The sequence below is a fragment of the Hyla sarda genome, chromosome 2 (genome assembly GCF_029499605.1).
Source record: "Hyla sarda isolate aHylSar1 chromosome 2, aHylSar1.hap1, whole genome shotgun sequence".
NCBI lineage: Eukaryota > Metazoa > Chordata > Amphibia > Anura > Hylidae > Hyla > Hyla sarda.
In genome coordinates, this window is record NC_079190.1 from 145,361,978 (window position 1) to 145,382,472 (window position 20,495).

Below are 20,495 nucleotides of genomic sequence, written 5' to 3' on the forward strand. Positions count from 1 at the left end.
ATGCACTGACTGGCTGTCTGGTAGTGCCTCCCTACAGTACAGGGGTGTATTACATGTTCTGTACTATTTTCCTGTCCCAGGGTTGGCTTCTCCTTTGGAAACCAGATAAGAGCCCTTCCATTTTTACTTTTTTTTGGGACACTATGTAGAGAAGACTCTTCAAGGTCCTGTACACAGACAGTGATTTACAGTTTCCAGCAGCTTTTTCTTACTTTTATGTGTAATGACTTGTTTTATCTGTATTAGTTATGCACTTTTTCTTTGATCTTCACTTTGCCCTACTTTTGTATGACATTTTTAGGCCTCAGTACCAATCACCAGGTTTCCATATTTGAAGTTATGTTCTGAACATACAATGGTCACTTTGGAACCAATATTGTAACTTGAGAGACTACTGTACTTACCGTAGTTTATAAAATTGATTTTTATTTGCACTGCAATAATAAAAAATATGGGTATAATTTTAATCTTATTGACCCAGAGAATAAGGAGACCATGTCAGTTTTATCGTAAAGTTAACTGTGAAAAAACAAATTTCTCCAAAACTTGTAAAATGCGTTTTCAGTTACCCCTCAGGATTTTTTTTTTTTTGGCCGCACATTTTATGTAAAATGAAAAGTTCAGCATTACAAACTTCAACTGGTCGTGGACAACAAGCCCTCAGGCACAGGCTTTGTGGATGGAAAAAATCAAAGACAAAATCAAATAAAAAAAATAAAAAACGCGCTAAACCGAAAACAGTTTGTTTCCTTAATGGCCAAAATGGGCAGTGTCCTTAAGGGGTTAAAGAAACACTCTCCTTGAGTACATTGGGGGGACAAAGAGGACTGTAGATACAGGGCAGCTGCCACTAGAAGGTGACAGTAAGCAAAAAAAAAAAATGTTTTGGCTCCTCCTGCACAGGCTATATTGCTCCTGCAAGCACAGAGGAAGACAAGCAGTAGAAGCTGCAAGAAAGGAAAAACTGCAAAATGACCTACTACGGGAGGGGGTAATGTGGTTGGATACACAGTAAACGAGTAACTAAGCAGGCATCTATTAAAGCCATGGCCCCACCAGGAAGGGTAAAATGAGCATAGCCACAAAGGGAGGCAAGCAAAAACAGAGCGGGTTCTTCCGAATAACGCAACTACTGCACTTCTGGAACACATAATGCCGTCACTGGTCTAGTAAGGCAAATGAGAGCTTCTTAGAGCAGTATGTCAACATCTTAGAGCAGTATGTCAACTAGAGCTGCTCCTCTTTTTGTGATGTGTTCAAGCCACAACAACTTATAGGAGCCTGTAGTATATAAACAGTGTGGCACAGCCTCTGCGGATCAGAACTGGAGTCTGTGTCCACCAATCTATAACCATGTTTGTGAAGTAGAAAAGATCTCTGTGCAAACCACTACAGTTTCGGTAAGGTGTGGATAAAACAATCTGCCTTTATTCAATACACAAATTCCATAATGCATTTCAAAGCTATTGTTGCCTCTTCCTCAGATAAAACATAACAACAAAGTCAAAATGCTACAAAATATTTAAATGTAAAAAGGTGTCAAATTTTGTCACCATTGGGGGCTAGGCTACAGAACAACCTGGACTCCACACAATAAAACTCCATAGACACACGTGATATGCTGCTCCAGGTATAATGGCGGAGGGCCTCTCTGTATAACAAAATTACTGTGCATATGGAAGAGGGTAACGTGGCTGCTGGAGTAGCTATGCAGGTACTGCATGTAGACAGAAGATTTCCTCTGCACAACACAATAACTCACCCTACAGAAGCCAGAGTAGGTGGTGCAATAGGTACCATGTATAGTCGAAGGTATGTAGCAGGGTCACCCTTTGGTCACCTCACATGTGGGGTTGCCGGAACTGCTGCAGAAGCAGCAATCATAGGATGGTGACCATTGGTGGAGGAAAGAAGGCAGAGCACTAGGTTTCCTGGGTAGTGTGGCAGCTCATGCTGACCACCAATATGATCATGCACTATGGCTGAACAGAATTACTTTCATTAATGAGGCAAAGAAAATATCTCGGTGTCAGGTACTGTTCCAAAAGGTCATACAATATGATGGAGCTGTACACTCACCTGTAGACATGAGAGGACGCTTAAAGGGTAGCCCCCACAATCCTATTTTTTTTTTGCTAGCCCGTTCAAACACCCCCCCCCCCGCGCTACGGCACTAGCCCATTCCCTCCATCCCCCCCACCCCCCGCCCCGCATACCCCGTTCCCTCATTACACTTGCAGTTACTGCAGAGTCCGGCAGCGGGCGTGCAGGGACAGCCGCGGCAACGAGGCGGCGATGTGCGGGAGGAGTGGCCTCCCAGCCAGTGGCCGGGGAGCCAATGCACTCGCTCCCGCCTGTCTGATTGACAGGCAGGGAGCGAGTGCAGCCTAACTGAAAAAGGACTGATTGCCACTCCAAAATCAGTCCTTTTTCAGTGGCCGGTTTTTAAATGTAAATTAAACCTTTTTAATGAAAAAATAATAATAAAAGTATATTAGAGATATGTTGTAGTACATAAGTACTACAACATATCAAAAAATATAAGTTGTGACAGTGCCCATTTAAGTACAGCTCCTATTGTCAAGAAAAATGGAGCTGTAAATTTGTTGCAAACACCAGATTGAACTCAAGTACAGCTCCATGGAACTGTAAATTATCCCTCAGTCACTAGGGAGAGCTCATGTACACCTCCAATGGTCACAAGAGATGTGGAGCTGTACACACTATGAGCAGTGGGGGATGGGTATCCGGCTAAAAGCCCTAACAGGATAGAGTGCCAATAGCAGGCAGTGGGGAAATTGCACCCTGCCATACCATTTGAATGCAGTGTGAAGGGTAAGGACGGTTTCACACAGCTGAATTTCTGCATTAAATTCTGCATGAATTTATAGCAAATACATTTCAATGGGATTCCTGCAACAGAAATACTTATGTGTGAATGGGACAGCAGAATCCCATAGAAGTTTATTGTCTATAAATTCATGCCACTGTCACTGCCACTTTATAGTAAAATTTCCCTAAAATACCATAAACTTATATAAAACCTACAATGCCTTTATGTCTTAACCTAGCTCTTCAACTGTAGGTATCCTGCTGTCCATTGTTGGAATATCTAAACAGAGATCTGTGATCTCAGCATTCATTGGATTTAACATGGTATACCCTTCAGTGTCCCTTGCTGCATTTACTTTTGTGCATTGTGCATATGCTCAATGCATCCAGCTAATGTACAGATAGCTACATTTACAATTTATGCACAAACCCTGAAAAATAATTAAAAATAAATCATGAATTCCTAGTCCTTTATTCACTAGGTATGTGGAATAAAATAATCTGACTGTACTCTCTACATATGTTAATATGCAGTTAAAAATAATTTTAGTTTCCAGAAAGAGGACTAGAGTCCTTATTTTCTTTTATTAAGCAATCTACCCAGGATTTGTTTTAAAATAAAAAAAGCCCAGTCTCTGCTGCAGTTCATTTCCTGAAGAGGCAGACAATATGTCACATTGCCGTTAAGCCAATCAATGGGCGCAGCGTTTCCCACCTCAGCCAGTGATTGGCTGAGCGACGATGTGATCTGTGATCTTCCATCTGCAGCTGGGGGGGGGGGGGGGGGGGGGGGACAAAGTGCCGAACGAGGAAGGTAAGAAGAGGCTTCTTTGCTTGTCAACACAGCCTGTGTCCCAAAAATAAAAATAAATAAATTATGGTGGGTAACCCCCTTTAATGATTACACCACTGTGTATACGCCCATAGAAAGCACCCACCACTGACAGGTTACGTTAACTATAATTTCAGAGAGCATGTCTTGCTTCTAAATATGCACCCTCGCGCCCCCCCCCCCCCCCCCCCCCCCATAAAAAATAAATAAATGAGAAACCTCTGAAATATATATACAACATGATATATATACATAATATAATACTTGCTGTAAGTGACTATGTATGTTTTACCTGCCTCATTGTATTGGTTGGACTTGATGGACGTATGTCTTTTTTCAACCATACTAACTATGTATTTTCAAATGTAAAAAGTGAAGAAAAAATTTTCCAGACACCTACCTTTTGGGCATTGGTGAGGCATAGCGTAGTTCTTCAAATGAGTAACTTTCATAAGCCTAATACAAAAAAGTGTAAAAAAAAATTCATCAGGTAGTCAAATAATGTGCAATGCCCTTTTTAATTGTAATGAACTCCATATACACAGTTGGGCAACTTTATACAGAAGTAATTGGCCAGTATGTTTCTTTAGTCTTTGTAAGCCACAAAACTTCAAGAACAGCAAATGTTTCCATTAGGACTCTGCTGCAAGCGGAATTCTGCCAACAGAATGACCGCATTGTGAACACACCCTTAACTTTTTGGGGACGATTTATCAAAACTTGTGCAGAGGAAAAGTCGACCTGTTTCCCATAGCACCCAGATTGCTTCTCTTATTTTTCAGAGGCCTTTTAAAAAAATTAAAGAAGCCATCTGATTGGTTGCTGTGGGCAACTATCTTCTACACAAGTTTTCAGAAATCTCCCCCTTTGTATGTAGCTTGCACTACTGACTGTCTTACAAGCCGTGACTAAATTATTTCACCTGAAAGCGGTTATTAAAGAGAACCTGTCACCATGAAAAATGGCCCTAAACTAATTTTGTGCATTGATCGCTAAAGAGACAGTGAAGAAGATTTATGAAAACCTGTGTAGAGGAAGAGTGGTGCAATTGCCCATAGCAACCAACTTTCATGTATCAGAAGCCTTTTTAAAAATGAAAGCAGTAATCTGATTGGTTGTTATGGGCGACTGCACCACTCTTCCTCATAAATCTCCCCTAGTAATCCCAACATGTTGGTTGTTGTGAGCAAAATCAGACAGTTTTGGTTTCAGGCAAATTGATAAATGCATAATTCTGTAAATAACATTACAGCAACAACAAATATTCTATTTTAAACATTTTTTCAGTCAATGTAGCTGTAAAGTGGGCTTTCCTTCTGCATGACAAGTCATTTTTCAGAACCATTTGGGGTATATATAAATTAACATTTAACTTTTTACATTTCTTTTTTCAGTGGAGTCTGTTTTGTGCTGGATTTCTAGGATATAAGTTACATTTGTACAAAAACTTTGGGACTTCTTGCCATCTTGTGCATCACTCAAGTGACAAGTATGTTTGTGGCCTCATGGATCTATATATTTTCCAATAACTTAAAGGGGAACTCCACTGAAAACCTCTTATCTCCTATCTCTGCTGAGGCACCCCGTCATTCGCCACATGGAGCGAACACCGCTCAGTGCTCGATTACTGGCAATGCAAGCCACCACGACTCCTCCATTCAAGTTTATGTTTCATGTACTAGCCGTCATGCCCCCTCCCATAGACATGAATGGAGGGGAAGTGGGGGTGAAGTCATGAACGCAGGAGCAGCAAGCTTCCGCGTTCAACATGCAGGAAAAAAATAAAGAAAACCCTTATTTCAGCCATGATGCCAAAACCAGCCAAGCTAGCTGTCTTGCACAGATCCCCATGATCAGGAGATGTGAAAAAGTGCATAACCCCAAAGCTAAGGGTCTGGAAAGCCATGTTTTAGCAATGGGAATATCACTTTAAGTAGCACATTTCTTAAGCATAGCTCATTCATACCTTCATCATTGTGACTGCAATGTAACGGGCTTCCTTCACAATCATTGGTTCATAGGAAGCATCAAGTTTAGGCAGTGGAAGGCCTCCAAAGGTCATATCAGTAGCTGAAGATGCAGAAGATGATGGGCTGCCTGGTATCCGAGGAAGTTTTTTTATTTGCTCTTGCTGCAGGGAAGTCTTTTTTTGCGATACAGGGACAGCTTTCACTTCCACCTAAAGACAAAGAAAAAAAAAAATATATATTTTTTTTACTCACTGTAAAATCTCTCGTAGCCTTCATTGGGGGACACCTTACTGATTGGTATATGCTCTTACCACTAGGAGGTGCTGACACTTGAGAAAAAAAATAGGTTCCTCCCTGGCAGGATATACCTGCCCACTGGAAGCAGGGTAACCAGTTTTGTCACAAAGCAGTAGGAGAAGCCAACCAAGGACATGTCCGAAAGACCCGGATTTAAAAAAAATAAAATAAAAAAAAAAACAACCACAGGATAGGATCATTCGGACGAAAAGTGAAGAAATGGGTGGGTGCGGTGTGCCCCAATGAAGGCTACGAAAAAGATTTTACGGTGAGTACAAAAAAACTCCTTTTCTAGGTCGCTCTTCATTGGGGGACACCTTACTGATGGGACGTACCAAAGCAGTCCCTAAGGGTGGGAAAAAAAAAAAAAAAAACACCAGAGAAAAGGAATCAGTTGCAAGACCGAACTCGCACGTCCAAGGCCTGCGGATGAATCCCCAGGCCAGAAACAAACTAGGCCCAGAAATTGGGCTCTTGGAAGATCCCCAGGTCTGGTGCTTGAGAACAAAGACCTAAACAGCTTCAGACTCAAAAACCCCTGTCCCAGGGGCCCACCATGAGTACCCGGAAGGCGACAGTAGCCGGGCTGGTGTAATCCGGATGACTGGAACACCCTCTAACTCGGGAGGAATGAACCCCGAACGAAAAAAAGAGTTGATCGCCCAGAAAAGGGGCATCCCGGGCACCGGAGAGACAGACATTCACCCGGAAAACGAACTCTTAACTCAAACAGCCAAGGAACAAGCAGAACATCCCAGAACACTGGAGTGGCCGATATGGGAAATGGAGGATCCCGAGTCACCTGGAAGACTCATATGTGAAAAGTAAGGAAAAGACGTCCGCGAAAAATCTCCGGACGACAAACCAGAGCACTACGAAGAAACGTCCTGCCAGAGCGGGAACGGAGAGGGAAACAAATGAGGACCCAGCCTGGACCCTAAGGTTCTGGGCACAGGAAAGTTATTACAGAAGACTATGGTGACAGTGCAGTACAACTGACACAGACAAACGGGAAGGAAGAACACTCCCTTCCAGGGAGATTGTGTGAAGGGAGGAGAAGAGCAATGGCAGGACCCGAACAACAGACTGTAGCTAGACCAGCTGTCACCGGCCATACAAGATAACAAACTCCTCCAACAGAGGAGAGAGTCAAGGCTGCGGGAGCAGCAGTAGATAACCAAAAAAAAAAAAAAAGAGCCAGGCTGCAAAAGTGGACAGGAAGCACACAAGCTTTAATAAAAAATAAAATAAAAAAAACCTAGTGATTGCTCCCAGCAAAAAACAAGGGTCTAGCCAGATACCCCACCTAAATAGTGGGAAAAGAGATGACATTTATCTTTAGCGGCAGAAAAAAACTCAGCAAAAATAGTCCCCCTAAAGCAGTGGTCGGCAAGCTGCGGCTCTTTATACACTTTAATGCGGCTCTTCTGTGTGCCGGGCGCCCGCTCCCCTCCCTCCTCTCGGGCCAGTGGAGGATCCGGGGGGGGGGGAGGGCAACAGTCTCAGCATCATTCAGTCTGCAGGCATTACACTGTGCAGGGGCTGGGAAGAGAGATAAGCTCCTCCCCCTCTCACTCCTGTATTTCCTGCAGGCTGGGCTGAGTTTCCTGAACCTCCACCACAGGCCCAGACACCCACCCAATGCCTCCAGACCCCCCTGCCCACCCTGATGCTGCCCTTCATGGTAAGTAACTTTGGGGTGAGGAGGAGGAGGAGGAGGAGGGGGGGGGGGGGGGTCAGGAGACTCTAATCATTGTTTCCCAGCAGAGGCCTCTAACTGTAGTAAAACTACAACTCCTAACTTGTATTTGGCTTTGTGGGCATACTGGGAGTTGTAGTTTTTCAACAGCTGGAGTAACCCTGGTTGGGGAACACTGATCTGTCTATCCATCTCCTATCTATCTCCTATATCTATCTCTCATATCTATCTATCTCATATATATCTTTCTAGCTATCCCACTGCTGCCAGCATCTATTTTTCATCTATTTAAAGCCTATTTAGACGCAGAGACAGAGGATAAGTTATAGAATGTGGGGCATCCGAGCACTAGCACCCCCTACAATCTCCTGAACAGGGCCCCTGCAGTCTGCTGTAAGGGGGTGTGCTGAACCCTGCACGGAGTGCCGGCCGACATGCCCCTTCCATTTATCCCATGTGTTGGCCGAGGTTTCCTGCGGGGGACATTGGAATGGCCACTTCCGGCAGACTGACAGGGCCCCGTTATGTGCCCCTCACTTATAATGCCCCCCTGACTTGTAGCGCTAACAAATAATGTGCTCTGATTTAAAATGCCCCTTTTATATGCCCCTTACTTAAAATGCCCCCTGAGGGTGCAGGACAGGGGGCATTATATGTGAGGGGAACATAAAAGGGCATTATAAGTCGAATCACATTATATGTTAGCGGCCCAAGACAGGGGGGCATTATAAGGGGGCACATGACAGGAGGGGGCTCCTCACGTATAATGCCCCCCCCCCGTCATGTGCCCCTCACATTTAATGCCCCCTGTCATGTGCCCCTCACTTATGCACCCTGTCATGTGCCCCTCACTTAAAATGCCCCCTGAGGGTGCAGGGCAGGGGGCATTATATGTGAGGGGCACATGACAGGGGGGCATTACAGGCCCTCACTTATAATGCCCCCCTGTCTTGAGCCGCTAACATATAATGTACTTCGACTTATAATGCCCCCTATTATGTGCCCCTTACTTAAAATGCCCCCTGAGGGAGCAGGACGAGGGCATTATATGTGAGGGGAACATTGCAGGGGCATTATAAGTGAGGGGCACAACACAGGGGGGAATTATATGGTAGGGGCACAGGACAGAGGGCATTATTATTATGAGGGGGAACAGGATAGGTCATAGTTATATGTGCAGGCACAGGATGGGGCATTATTACTATATATGAGGGGCACAGAGTATAAGGAATTTCTGGGGTTGTATGGTTTTCATAAGCCACAATACATCACGGTATTGTATTCAGAGCGATATTTAGAGTGTACAGTGTGTGGTATTATATTCTGAGGTTACAGTGTGTGGTAGTTTTATATTCAGGGGTACAGTGTGTGGTAGTATTATATTTAGAGATGAGCGAACTTACAGTAAATTCGATTCGTCACGATCTTCTCGGCTCGGCATTGATGACTTATCCTGCATAAATTAGTTCAGCTTTCAGGTGCTCCGGTGGGCTGGAAAAGGTGGATACAGTCCTAGGAGACTCTTTCCTAGGACTGTATCCACCTTTTCCAGCCCACCGGAGCACCTGAAAGCTGAACTAATTTATGCAGGATAAGTCATCAATGCCGAGCCAAGAAGTTCGTGACGAATCGAATTTACTGTAAGTTTGCTCATCTCTAATTATATTCAGAGGGTACAGTGTGTGGCAGTATTATTCAGTGGGTACAATGTGTGGCAGTATTATATTCAGTGGGTACAATGTGTGGCAGTATTATTCAGTGGGTACAATGTGGGGCAGTATTATATTCAGTGGGTACAATGTGGGGCAGTATTATATTCATTGGGTACAGTGAGTTGTAGTATATTCAGAGGGTACAGTGTGTCAGAATTATATTCAAAGGATAGGATGTTTGGCAGTTTTATAATAATACTTGTTTTCATATAGAGGTTCAGAATCCGCTGACATATTGAGGAGCCGTCTGGGCATCAAGTTCTTCAGCGAGAACATTTAGCTGGACCCGGTGGTATGTACCATCTGAATTAGATAAGGAAAGACTATAGAGAAGACGTCACCTGTAGTCACTGATATCATTGTGTATTGTCTTGACTGTCCCATAAGAGCTGTAGTCACTTGTTGTTTCATCCATCATTACTGCAAAACTTACAACTCCCAGCATGACCTTACCACTACTTAGGTCATTATGGGAGCTGTAGTTTTAAATTGTAAAAATTCTTTAGCGCTTTCCCATTCTGTGGCAATTGGTGTATTTGATTATTATACTGGATATATTTAATAATATTGTAAGTTATTTAAGAAACACCTTATTTTCTGTCCGCCAATGCAAAATTCTCTAATAGTGCCCCTCCCGAGACTAGACTCTGGATCCGCCCGTCTCGGACGGCCGCCCCAAAAGTCAGGACTCTGCAGCTAGCCTCTGTCAGTGCGCGCCCTGTGTGCATCCCCGGCGGCCGGCTCCACACAGCTCCAGTCGGGTCATGTGGTATGGGGGGGGGGGTGACTCTCTGTATAGCGCCGCGGCAGCATCCGCTCTCTGTCTGTTGCCCTCAGAAGAACACTGTGCCTCCCAAATCAGCAGCGTGTCATCCGGTAGGTGTAGCAATGGCCTGCCTGCCTCTGGGGACTCCATTTCTGTGACAGAAAAAGGAAGGGTTGGGGGGGAGGGGATGAATATGAACTATATGCCTCCGGAACTTGGAAATGAGAGATGTGTGCAGGGCCAGGGAGAGAAATGAAAGGGGTGACGGATGGCCATCATGGAGGGGGGGGGAGATGATTATGAATTATGTACTCATATGAGAGATGTGAACAGGGCAAAAAAAGGGGTGACTGATGGCCATCATGGCAGGAGGGGGGGAGGTGGTGATTATGAATTAAGTGTGCCTAACTATGGAAATGACAGATGTGAACAGGGCAGGGTAAAAAGAAAGGCGTGATGGCCATCATGGAGGAGGGGGAATGTGACATGAGGGGGAGCGAGGGGCAGAGATGTGACACGAGGGGCAGAGATGTGACACGAGGGGCAGAGATGTGACACGAGGGGCAGAGATGTGACACGAGGGGCAGAGATGTGACATTGTGGGATTGACATAAAAATGGTTCATGTGAAAAGGGGGGTGTGGACATAAGCTGCGGAATATCGTAATCTAGGAGCCAGCAAAATAAGTTAGTGGCCAGGTTCTGAGGTCAATATAGAACAGTACCAGTGATTACTATTTGAGTGTGTTTTCACATACTTTTATATGTACTTTTTTAGTTGTATCTTGATTATTATTTCATTTTAGGTTTTAATTTTTTACTTTTATTCAACTTGACTGCAGAGCAAGTGCAATGTGTGCATGCCTGTTTTATTACTTTTACTTCTTGCCTACTGTTTGAGTGTATCCATCAAGGTGGAGTACCCTGCTTAAAATATCCATGATGAGCCCCACTAATTTTATAATACTATTTACACACACATAAGATGCCATATATGAGTCATCCACAGATAAATACCAGTGCGTCATCCACAGATCCCAATTTGTCAGGATGTAATTTTCTTTACATTGTAAGGCAAATTTTACAGAATTTAACGTTATCGATAAATATTCTAAAGTTTTTGTTTTATTAGTTGTGTTATTTGTATCCTCCCGACCTATGTGGATACTTGCATGCAGAATATTCTCTATAAAAACTTGTTAAAACTAAAAACAGTGTACCATCCTATGTATTTTCGGTTTAAAAAATGTGGCTCTCAAAATAAATTTAAATAGTGGTTTTGGCGAGATTTGGCTCAGTTGAAAAAAAAAGGGTGCCCACCACTGCCCTAGAGGACGGAAAAACAAGGGTGACCGAGATGAAACCCAGGTACTGACCATGCCAAGCACCCTGATACCCGAACTCCCTGTGGAAAGGGAAGTGGCAAGTGTGCCAAAAACAGTAGGAGCAGGGAAATGCTGCCCCACAGCCACAGACCAGGACTGGGAGAAGGTAGCCCCCAGGCCCAAGCAACAACCCACCGCTGTATGGAGGAGCCACCTTGTGTCCCCAGGGGATAGGAATCCTGCACACCGGGGCTGAGCAAACATACAAGACATATGGAGAGCCAATCTTGATGATGACTAAGGCAGCAGAGCAAGTGCCTGAGCCACCGAGGACAGAAAACTCGGAGGTACCTGGAGGTATAGGAAGAGGAAGAACTGACTGTCACCCCAGCAGGCACCATACCAGAACCGAAGTGCTCAACAGAACTAAGGAAAGAAAATCCCAGGAAACCCTGAGGCAAACCCCACCGAACAGAAGGAAAGGTGGGCTTCACACTGACAAAGTGGCCTTATCATATGCAGGGACACAGACATTGGTAAATAAAAAGGTCCCACCGGGAAATTATAGCGCAGCCCCCTGGCAATCCCCCGCTGCATGAATAAAAGTTAACACTAAACTCACTGCTCGGACCCCAAAAACCAGCCCCAGAAGAGGGACAGATAGCTGCATGAGTAAAGGAGCGAGGGTTAACCCCTCACTGCCCGGGACATATGCTCTTTTTTTGTCCCAGGCAGTGAGGGGTTAACACTAGGAAAAAAAGACCAGGTCTGGGGGAGCTCCCAGACCTGTGTCTTGCCTCCTGCTGACACTAGCTAAAAATGGTTACCTCACTTCCAGTGGGCGGGTATATCCTGCCAAGGAGGAGCAGATTTTTCCTAGTGTCAGCGCCTCCTAGTGGCAAGAGCATATAACCATCAGTATGGTGTCCCCCAATGAAGAGCGACCAAGAAAGCTGAAATTTAAAAGGAAAACAGTAGAATAAAATTTTTACAATATTCCACAATTATACTCTACAAAAATTCACTTTGTAAACTGTTTGCTTCTACCACTTTAACATGCCATTTATTGGCTGTTTACATGTGATTTTTCAGCCATGCTCAAAAATTATAAAATACAACTCCCCAATCTCAACAATATTATTTAAATGAAAATAAAATTTAACAATGTCCAATTCAATGCACCTAACGTGCTACGGTGTTAAGTCTGTAATAAATACTCGTGGCAAAAAAAGAAAAAAAAGTTTAATAGGAGTGATATCGAATAACCTGAAAATATGTACAGTGGTCCGTCAAGTAACAATATTAATTAGTTCTGGGGTCACCATTGTATGTTGAGACCATATCCTGGAAACCTGGGCATTGGTTCTGAAGCCCCAAAATCTCATCCAACAATAGAAAAAAAAAAAAAAGATAAAATAATTACATAAATACACTGCTCAAAAAGATAAAGGGAACACTACAATAATGCATCCTAGAACTGAATAAATGAACTAATCGTATGAAATACTTTCATATTTACATAGTTGAATGTGCTGACAACAAAATCACACAAAAATGATCAATGAAAATCAAATTTATCAACCCATGGAGGTCTGGATATGGAGTCACACTCAAAATCAAAGTGGAAAACCACACTACAGGCTGATCCAACTTTGATGTAATGTCCTTAAAAAAAGTCAAAATGAGGCTCAGTAGTGTGTGTGTGTGTGTGTGTGTGTGTGTGTGTGTGTGTGTGTGTGTGTGTGTGGCCTCCACGTACCCGTATGACCTCCCTACAATGCCTGGGCATGCTCCTGATGAGGTGGCGTATGGTCTCCTGAGGGATGTTCTCCCAGACCTGTACTAAAGCATCCGCCAACTCCTGGACAGTTTGTGGAGCAACATTGTGTTGGTGGATGGAGAGAGACATGATGTGCTCAATCGGATTCAGGTCTGGGGAACGGGCCGGCCAGTCCATAGCATCAATGTCTTCCTCTTGCAGGAACTGCTGACACTACAGCCACAAGAGGTCTAGCATTTTCTTGCATTATGAGGAACCCAGGGCCAACCGCACCAGCAAATGGTCTCACAAGAGGTCTGAGGATCTCATCTCGGTACCTAATGGAAGTCAGACTACCTCTGGCAAGCACATGGAGGGCTGTGCGGCCCACCCAAAGAAGTTCCCCCCCCCACACCGGTCATGCTGGAGGATGTTGCAGGCAGCAGAACATTCTCCACGGTGTCTCCAGACTCTGTCACATGTCATATGTGCTCAGTGTTAACCTTATTTCATCTGTGAAGAGCACAGGGCGCCAGTGGCGAATTTGCCAATGTTGGTGTTCTCTGCCAAATGTCATGCACAGTGTTGGGCTGTAAGCACAACCCCTACCTGTGGACATCTGGCCCTAATACCACCCTCAGGAGTCTGTTTCTGACCATTTGAGTGGACACATGTACATGTGCGGACTGCTGGAGGTCATTTTGCAGGGCTCTGGCAGTGCTCCTCCTTGCACAAAGGTGGAGGTAGCGGTCCTGCTGCTGGGTTGTTGCCCTCCTACAGCCTTCTCCACGTCTCCTGATGTACTGGCCTGCCTCCTGGGCGCGCCTCCATGCTCTGGACACTACGCTGACAGACACAGAAAACCTCCTTGCCACAGCTCACATTGATGTGCCATCCTGGATGAGCTGCACTACCTGAGCCACTTGTGTGGGTTGTAGACTCAGTCTCATGCTACCACTAGAGTGAAAGCACCACCAGCATTCAAAAGTGACCAAAACATCAGCCAGGAAGCATAGGAACTGAGAAGTGGTCTGTGGTCACCACTTGCAGAACCCCTCCTTTATTGGGGGTGTCTTGCTAATTGCCTATAATTTCCACCTGTTGTCTGTTCCATTTGCACATCAGCATGTGAAATTGATTGTCAATCAGTGTTGCTTCCTGAATAGACAGTGTGATTTCACAGAAATGTGATCGACTTGGAGTTACATGGTGTTGTTTAAGTGTTCCCTTTATTTTTTTCTTTATTACACTGCTCAAAAAAATAAAGTCCTTACTAAAAGAAAGAAAGCTGCTGGGAGCTGTAAATCACTGTCTATGTAGAGGACAGGGGCTTCTCCAGGGTCCTGTACAGTAGACTCAGTGGGAGACATTTATCATTGGCTTTACACCACTTAAATGTACTAAATGTTCCTGCAAGTTTTGCGCAATTTTTGGTAGAACATCTTCCAAAGTAGTCTACTGTTTGGTGCACCATACACCACTATTTGCAACGGAGCTGTATTTATTATTCGGGCAAATAACATTTAGAAGTGATTATTTTTTTGCACAAAGACTTTTTTGTGTGCAAACCTACACCACCTAATCGGACACCTACAAATGTGTCAGATGCTAGAGCACAAAGCTTAAACCAATCTCTGCAGTTCACTGGTTTCTATAATCCCTCACAACAGTTTTTCCTGGTACTTCAAGCTAATCACCCTTCTGCACTCTTTTACATGGTCCTATATATTTATACTCATGAGCCATAGTAATACATCCATTGCATATGATTTTCTTGTTAGTTTTTTCTTTACATTCATGTACTTGCCTTACATCTACATGAATAATTGTTTAGTGTAGAATATTTCATCCATTACATGTTAATGTTAATTTCTTCATGTTTTAATTTCTTAATATGTTATTGCAGAATATTTCTTTAATTGAATGGTTTAATTTCCTAATCATTATTCTCCTTTCTTGTATTTTTTCTTTTATTTTATCTATTTATCTGGCCTTACACATTTCCAGTGGATTACCCATTTAGATACAGTCTAGGCTTCACCTGATACCTGGCAAACCTATTGCTGCAGGGGTTATATAATGTCACTTTTAGAGATGAGCAAGCATACAGTAAACTCGATTTGTCACAAACTTCTCAGCTCAGCAGTTGATAGCTTGTCTGCATAAATGAGTTCAGCTTTCAAGTGCTCCAGTGGGCTGGAAAAGGTGGATACAGTCCTAGGACTTTATCCACCTTTTCCAGCCCACCGGAGCACCTGAAAGCTGAACTCATTTATGCAGGATAAGTCAGCAACTGCCGAGCCGAGTTCGTGACGAATCGAATTTACTTTAAGTTTGCTCATCTCAAGTCACTTTTTTCCCGGGCATTTCATTTATACCATTGTTGCCCCCAGCTATTGATAAAGGGCACCTGGATCCCCGAAACATGTCTAGCCGGTCATCCCTATCATTGCAATACCCATATACAGGAAAGTTTGACATATCATCCACTTTTACAGCAATACTGTAAACTTTGAAGAACGTCATCACAGGAGTGGAGCGTGCACTCCCGGAACTTTACCTACCTAGCTGAACAGCAACATGAGATCCGTCCGGTGTACCGACCACCTATGTGGAAGCCAACAGCAGCCTATACTGGTACTATGGGTAAGAGGTACTTGGTACCAATCCCCATCGTAGTCGTGGCTTTTATCTAACTAGCCCTGAGTAGAGTGGGCTGCCACCAGTGAGTCTACAGCGCTGCAGAGCGCACTTACTCCCAGCAATAGAGATACGGCTCGGCGCTGTCCGAGCCATAAACAGCTGACTGATCACTAGCCACACTTTTACAGTATCGCCAGAGAAACTCCGCTTCTAAATATTCACCTATTTACTTATTGAGCAATTACACCATGGAAGTGTGTACCTACAGCGCTGCATATGCCTGATAAAGGAAACATTGCTAGTAATATAAGACATGGCCAATTTTAATCAGTACCATCACCTCCACATCTAGCCTGCCGATTGAGGAATATGCATTATCTGAATTTGTATATGCCATTGTTATCGCTATTTTTACATCTTTTATTACTTAATTTAAACCAGTCTGTGGTATGTCCAATGCAAGGGCCCTGCAGAGGACACCATAGTGTAATAAATAATTTTAGATCTATACCAGATTCTCTCTCTCTCTCTTCTGTTCTATCTTATCCTTTAACCTACAAGGACTTTACAATATTTTTTTTTCCAAAGTAGAAATTTTTATTTTTGAAAAAATAATACAGAGAGCCAAAAACAGGCCAAAGATCGGTACAGTGTAACAAGCTTATTTGCGCCATGTGTTACGTCCAAAGGGTTTGAGAACAAGGAAGGCAGCAATCAAGTAAATGACATATACATCGTATGGTGAGACAAGTGGCATGGCACAGGACACTGGAAGAAAGGCCTCAACAATCAACTTCAGCAAAACTTTTTCGGAGGCTGCAGTAAACCAGCAGGGAAGTATACAATAATTATTTTTTTTTGGTTTCTTTAATTGTGCAGAATATATCAAGTCTGTGCACCATTTTGGTAAATTTTGAGAAACTGTAAAAAATACACCAAGCAAAAAAGGGTAAAATCTATACTAACTCACAGCTAAATGTCCACCAGTGTCCCAAAAATGTAAAATGGAGCAGCCCTTACCTGGTTTTCCAAAGCAGCAGCTAATCCTGGCACAGGAAAAGAATAGTATAGGACATTTAGTACCTCCATGTACTGCAGGGAGGCACTACTAGACGGCCAGTCAGTGCATGTACATGAGTAAGGGTGTATTCACACCACGTTTTGTACATACAGGTGCCGGTTCCGGCGGGGGGAGGGGCAAAACGGGTGCTCCTGTACCCCGGCCGGATCAGCCCGTGACTCCATTTACTTCAATGACCCGACCGGAGTCAAACGGTGACTGCGGTCGGCTCAGTTTTGACCCGTATGCGGTTTTGGACCGGACCCAAAACAGTAGTATACTACGGTTTTAGGTCCGGTCCAAAACAAGATACGGGTCAAAACAGCCGACTGCAGTCACCGTTTGACTCTGGTCAGATCATTGAAGTAAATGTAGTCACGGGCTTATCCGGCCGGGGAACAGGAGCGCCCGGTTTGCCCCTCCCCCCGCCGGATCCGGCACCCGTATGTACAAAACGTGGTGCGAATGCACCCTAATACAGGTGTTTAACAAGTAAAATGGCCATCCAATTTGGTCAGGTCCTCCAGTCATAAACATGTTTCATGAATCAGGACTGTCCTTGGGACTGTATATTGAGTATGGTTTTAAGTAGTAATGGTCTAGAAAAAAACATTGTACGTTGAAAATACTGTAACCCAGAGGCCATTGTAAATTGAAGGACCACTGGACTTGCATGCTTTTTGAGCACAACTCAAGCTGCCCGATGAAGTGTCCCTTTTGCTTAAAAAGCTTGCAAATGTGACTTTTCTGTTATGTAAGGTCACACTTATTATGCAGGCTAGCACAATTACAATAAAAAAGTTATATAGTCTTCATTATATTTTAGTGTTTTTTTTTTTTTTTTAAATATAAAAACCCCCACAAACCCAAAATGCATTGCATATCCATATCCTACCCTCTAATTTCTTTATTTTTCTGTCTTTAAAGCTATGTGGAGGCTCATTTTTGTACAGCGATCTGTAGTTTTTCTTTTATCCATTCCAATTGTGGTAGATGAGACTTTTTGATTGCAGCATCTTGAGGTTTAATGCCTGGCATCAGAATGATCTCAGATGCCGGTCACTTATGGTGGTTGTCTGCTGCTAACCACCAGCACCAGCTGCGTATAGAAATGACTCCGCTCCTAAGCCTATCATATACATCCCCACTGACATACCTCGGGAATGTGTCCAACATAAAAGAAAACAAACTTGCCTGCTCCAATGCCATACAGCTGCTGTCTATTGAACCTGGATGCTTCCTTCTTACGTGTTGACCCTGCAGGATATATGCCTGTTCACTCAGTCACTGGCTGATGTGTGTTGCCACTGTAGCCAGTACCTGGCTGAGTGAGCATTTCCCACAGGTGAGAAGAAAGTTATTTTTTATTCAATTGTAAAACATTTTCTATCCGCTCCACATACCTTCATATTTGGTACATGAACAACATCCCCATACTGATCCTTTGTTTGTACTGTTATTGTAGTGGGCCAGCCACACCGGATATCATCTTTATTAAGAATTAAGGAAGTTTTCTGTGGATCAGCATATGAGTCTGGTTGAAGCCACCTAATGATGTAAATAATTTTAGTTAGGGTATATGGTGAGGTGTGAGGAATGTTTATGCAAAAAATTTTTAAAAATAAATGACATGTAGTCTGATTTTTACAGTTAACATTGGTGAATGTATTAACCCTCATTTCTAGTATATGTTTCTATAAAAGCAATAAGATAACACAGGTTTGTTGCTCCAGCCTCACTATTCATGACAACTTTCCAAAAATTAGTAAAGAGTAAATTAGCCTAAAACCCAAAAGCTAATTTATTTCAAAATAACTGGCATACAAGGCTGTCCACAACCTGTCTAATCCATACATTTCTGACTTTATCAGCCACTTCCTCCCCTCATGAGTAATCTCCAGACCCTCACAAATCCTCATTCTGTGCTCTTCTCGTCAGATCTTCAAACTAGGATCTCCATGCTACCTTCTGTGCATCCCCCATAGCCTGGAACTCGCTACTCACCCACAATCAAAACCTTCAAAAGCAACTTGTCTAGTATAAAATACCAAACTATTTATTTTATTTTATGTCTATCCTAATTAAAGAGGTACTCCGCCCCTAGACATCTTATCCCCTATCCAAAGCATAGGGGATAAGATGTCTGATCGCAGGGGTTCCCAGTGGCGGGACCCCCGTGAACAAACATATCTGCTGCAGCACCCAGTCATCTGCCGCTTCGCTCCATGCCTGATGATGGGCCATACAGGGGCCGGAGTATCGTGATGTCATGACCCCGCCCCTCCCATATAAACTTGCATTAAGGGGGCAGGGCGTGACATCACAATACTCCGGCCCCTTTATCGCCAGTCATCAAGCACAGGGCAAAGTTCGCTCTGTGCGGCAGATGACAGAGGGTTCTGCAGGAAAGCTCACAGGGGTTCCCGGCGACGATCATGCTGCAAACATTTTTGTCCATCACCAAATTTCTCCTGTATCGCTGAGAGATGTTGCTCTGAGGATGTGTAGAAAGCTAGAAAGTGAGGATTTAACTATGGGATCAGTTCAGCAGTGTACAGCTTTCTCAGGAATGGCAGCAGGCAGGTGTCAGTACATCCGCACACAGTGATGCAAAGGCTTTAGGAGACTAGCTTAGTGTCAAGAAGGGCAGCAATGGGCACTTCTCTCCAAGAAAAGGACAAATGAATATTCTGCAAGAAGACAAGGACTTTCAGTAGGTAAAATAAAGGAATACCTTGCCATCCGCCCACCACTTGATCCAGGCACACATGTGATGAAGTCTTCTAGAAAGGACTGCTCGTTGCTTTGAATCTGCAGTGGAAGATTTCCCTCTAGGGCCTCCAGAATAGTTGGCGAATGTGAAAGTGCAAGGCCCTTACCTAAAATCCCAGAATGTGTTTTGCACACCTAATTTGAGAAAAGTTACAATATAAAGCTAAAAAGCCAGCTGTGTAGGTCTAGTGCTTAGGGCAGAATTTTATTATAACATGTTCCCTTTGTCTGTGGATGCATTCATACTGGGAGGGCAGTCAGTCTCTTAAAGGGGTACTCCCATGGAAAACTTTTTTTTTTTTTTTTTTTTTTTTAAATCAACTGGTGCCAGAAAGTTAAACAGATTTGTAAATTACTTCTATAAAAAAAAATCTTAATCCTTCCAGTACTGTTTAGGGGCTATATACTACAGAGGAAATGCTTATCTTTTTAGATTTCTCTGATGTCATGACCACAGTGCTCTCTGCTGACCTCTGCTGTCCATTTTAGGAACTGTCCAGAGCAGGAGAAAATCCCGATAGCAAATATATACTGCTCTGAACAGTTCCTAAAATGGACAGCAGAGGTCAGCAGAGAGCACTGTGGTTGTGACATCAAAGAAATCCAAAAAGATAAGCATTTCCTTTGTAGTATACAGCCCATAAAAAGTACTGGAAGGATTAAGATTTTTTAATCAAAGTAATTTACAAATCCGTTTAACTTTCTGGCACCATTTGATGAAAAAAAATTAAACTTTTCCACCGGAGTACCCCTTTAATAGGACTGTCCAATGGATTTTTAAAATGCACAATTACCAGGGGATTTAGATAACTATTTTTATAGGATATAC

General features: G+C 43.5%; 1 protein-coding gene across 19 annotated transcripts in view; it reads right to left on the reverse strand.

Moving 5' to 3' along the window:
• MYCBP2 (MYC binding protein 2) overlaps positions 1 to 20,495 on the reverse strand; it is a 318,664-nt gene that overhangs the window by 132,196 nt on the left and 165,973 nt on the right. For all 19 annotated transcript variants that reach the window (XM_056555563.1, XM_056555546.1, XM_056555556.1 and 16 more), the window contains 4 exons: positions 19,629 to 19,801; positions 18,298 to 18,442; positions 5,631 to 5,843; positions 4,065 to 4,120 (listed from right to left, as the gene is read on the reverse strand). In XM_056555563.1, the coding sequence (XP_056411538.1) occupies positions 4,065 to 4,120; positions 5,631 to 5,843; positions 18,298 to 18,442; positions 19,629 to 19,801 (587 nt within the window). The remainder of the gene's footprint in view (positions 1 to 4,064; positions 4,121 to 5,630; positions 5,844 to 18,297; positions 18,443 to 19,628; positions 19,802 to 20,495) is intronic.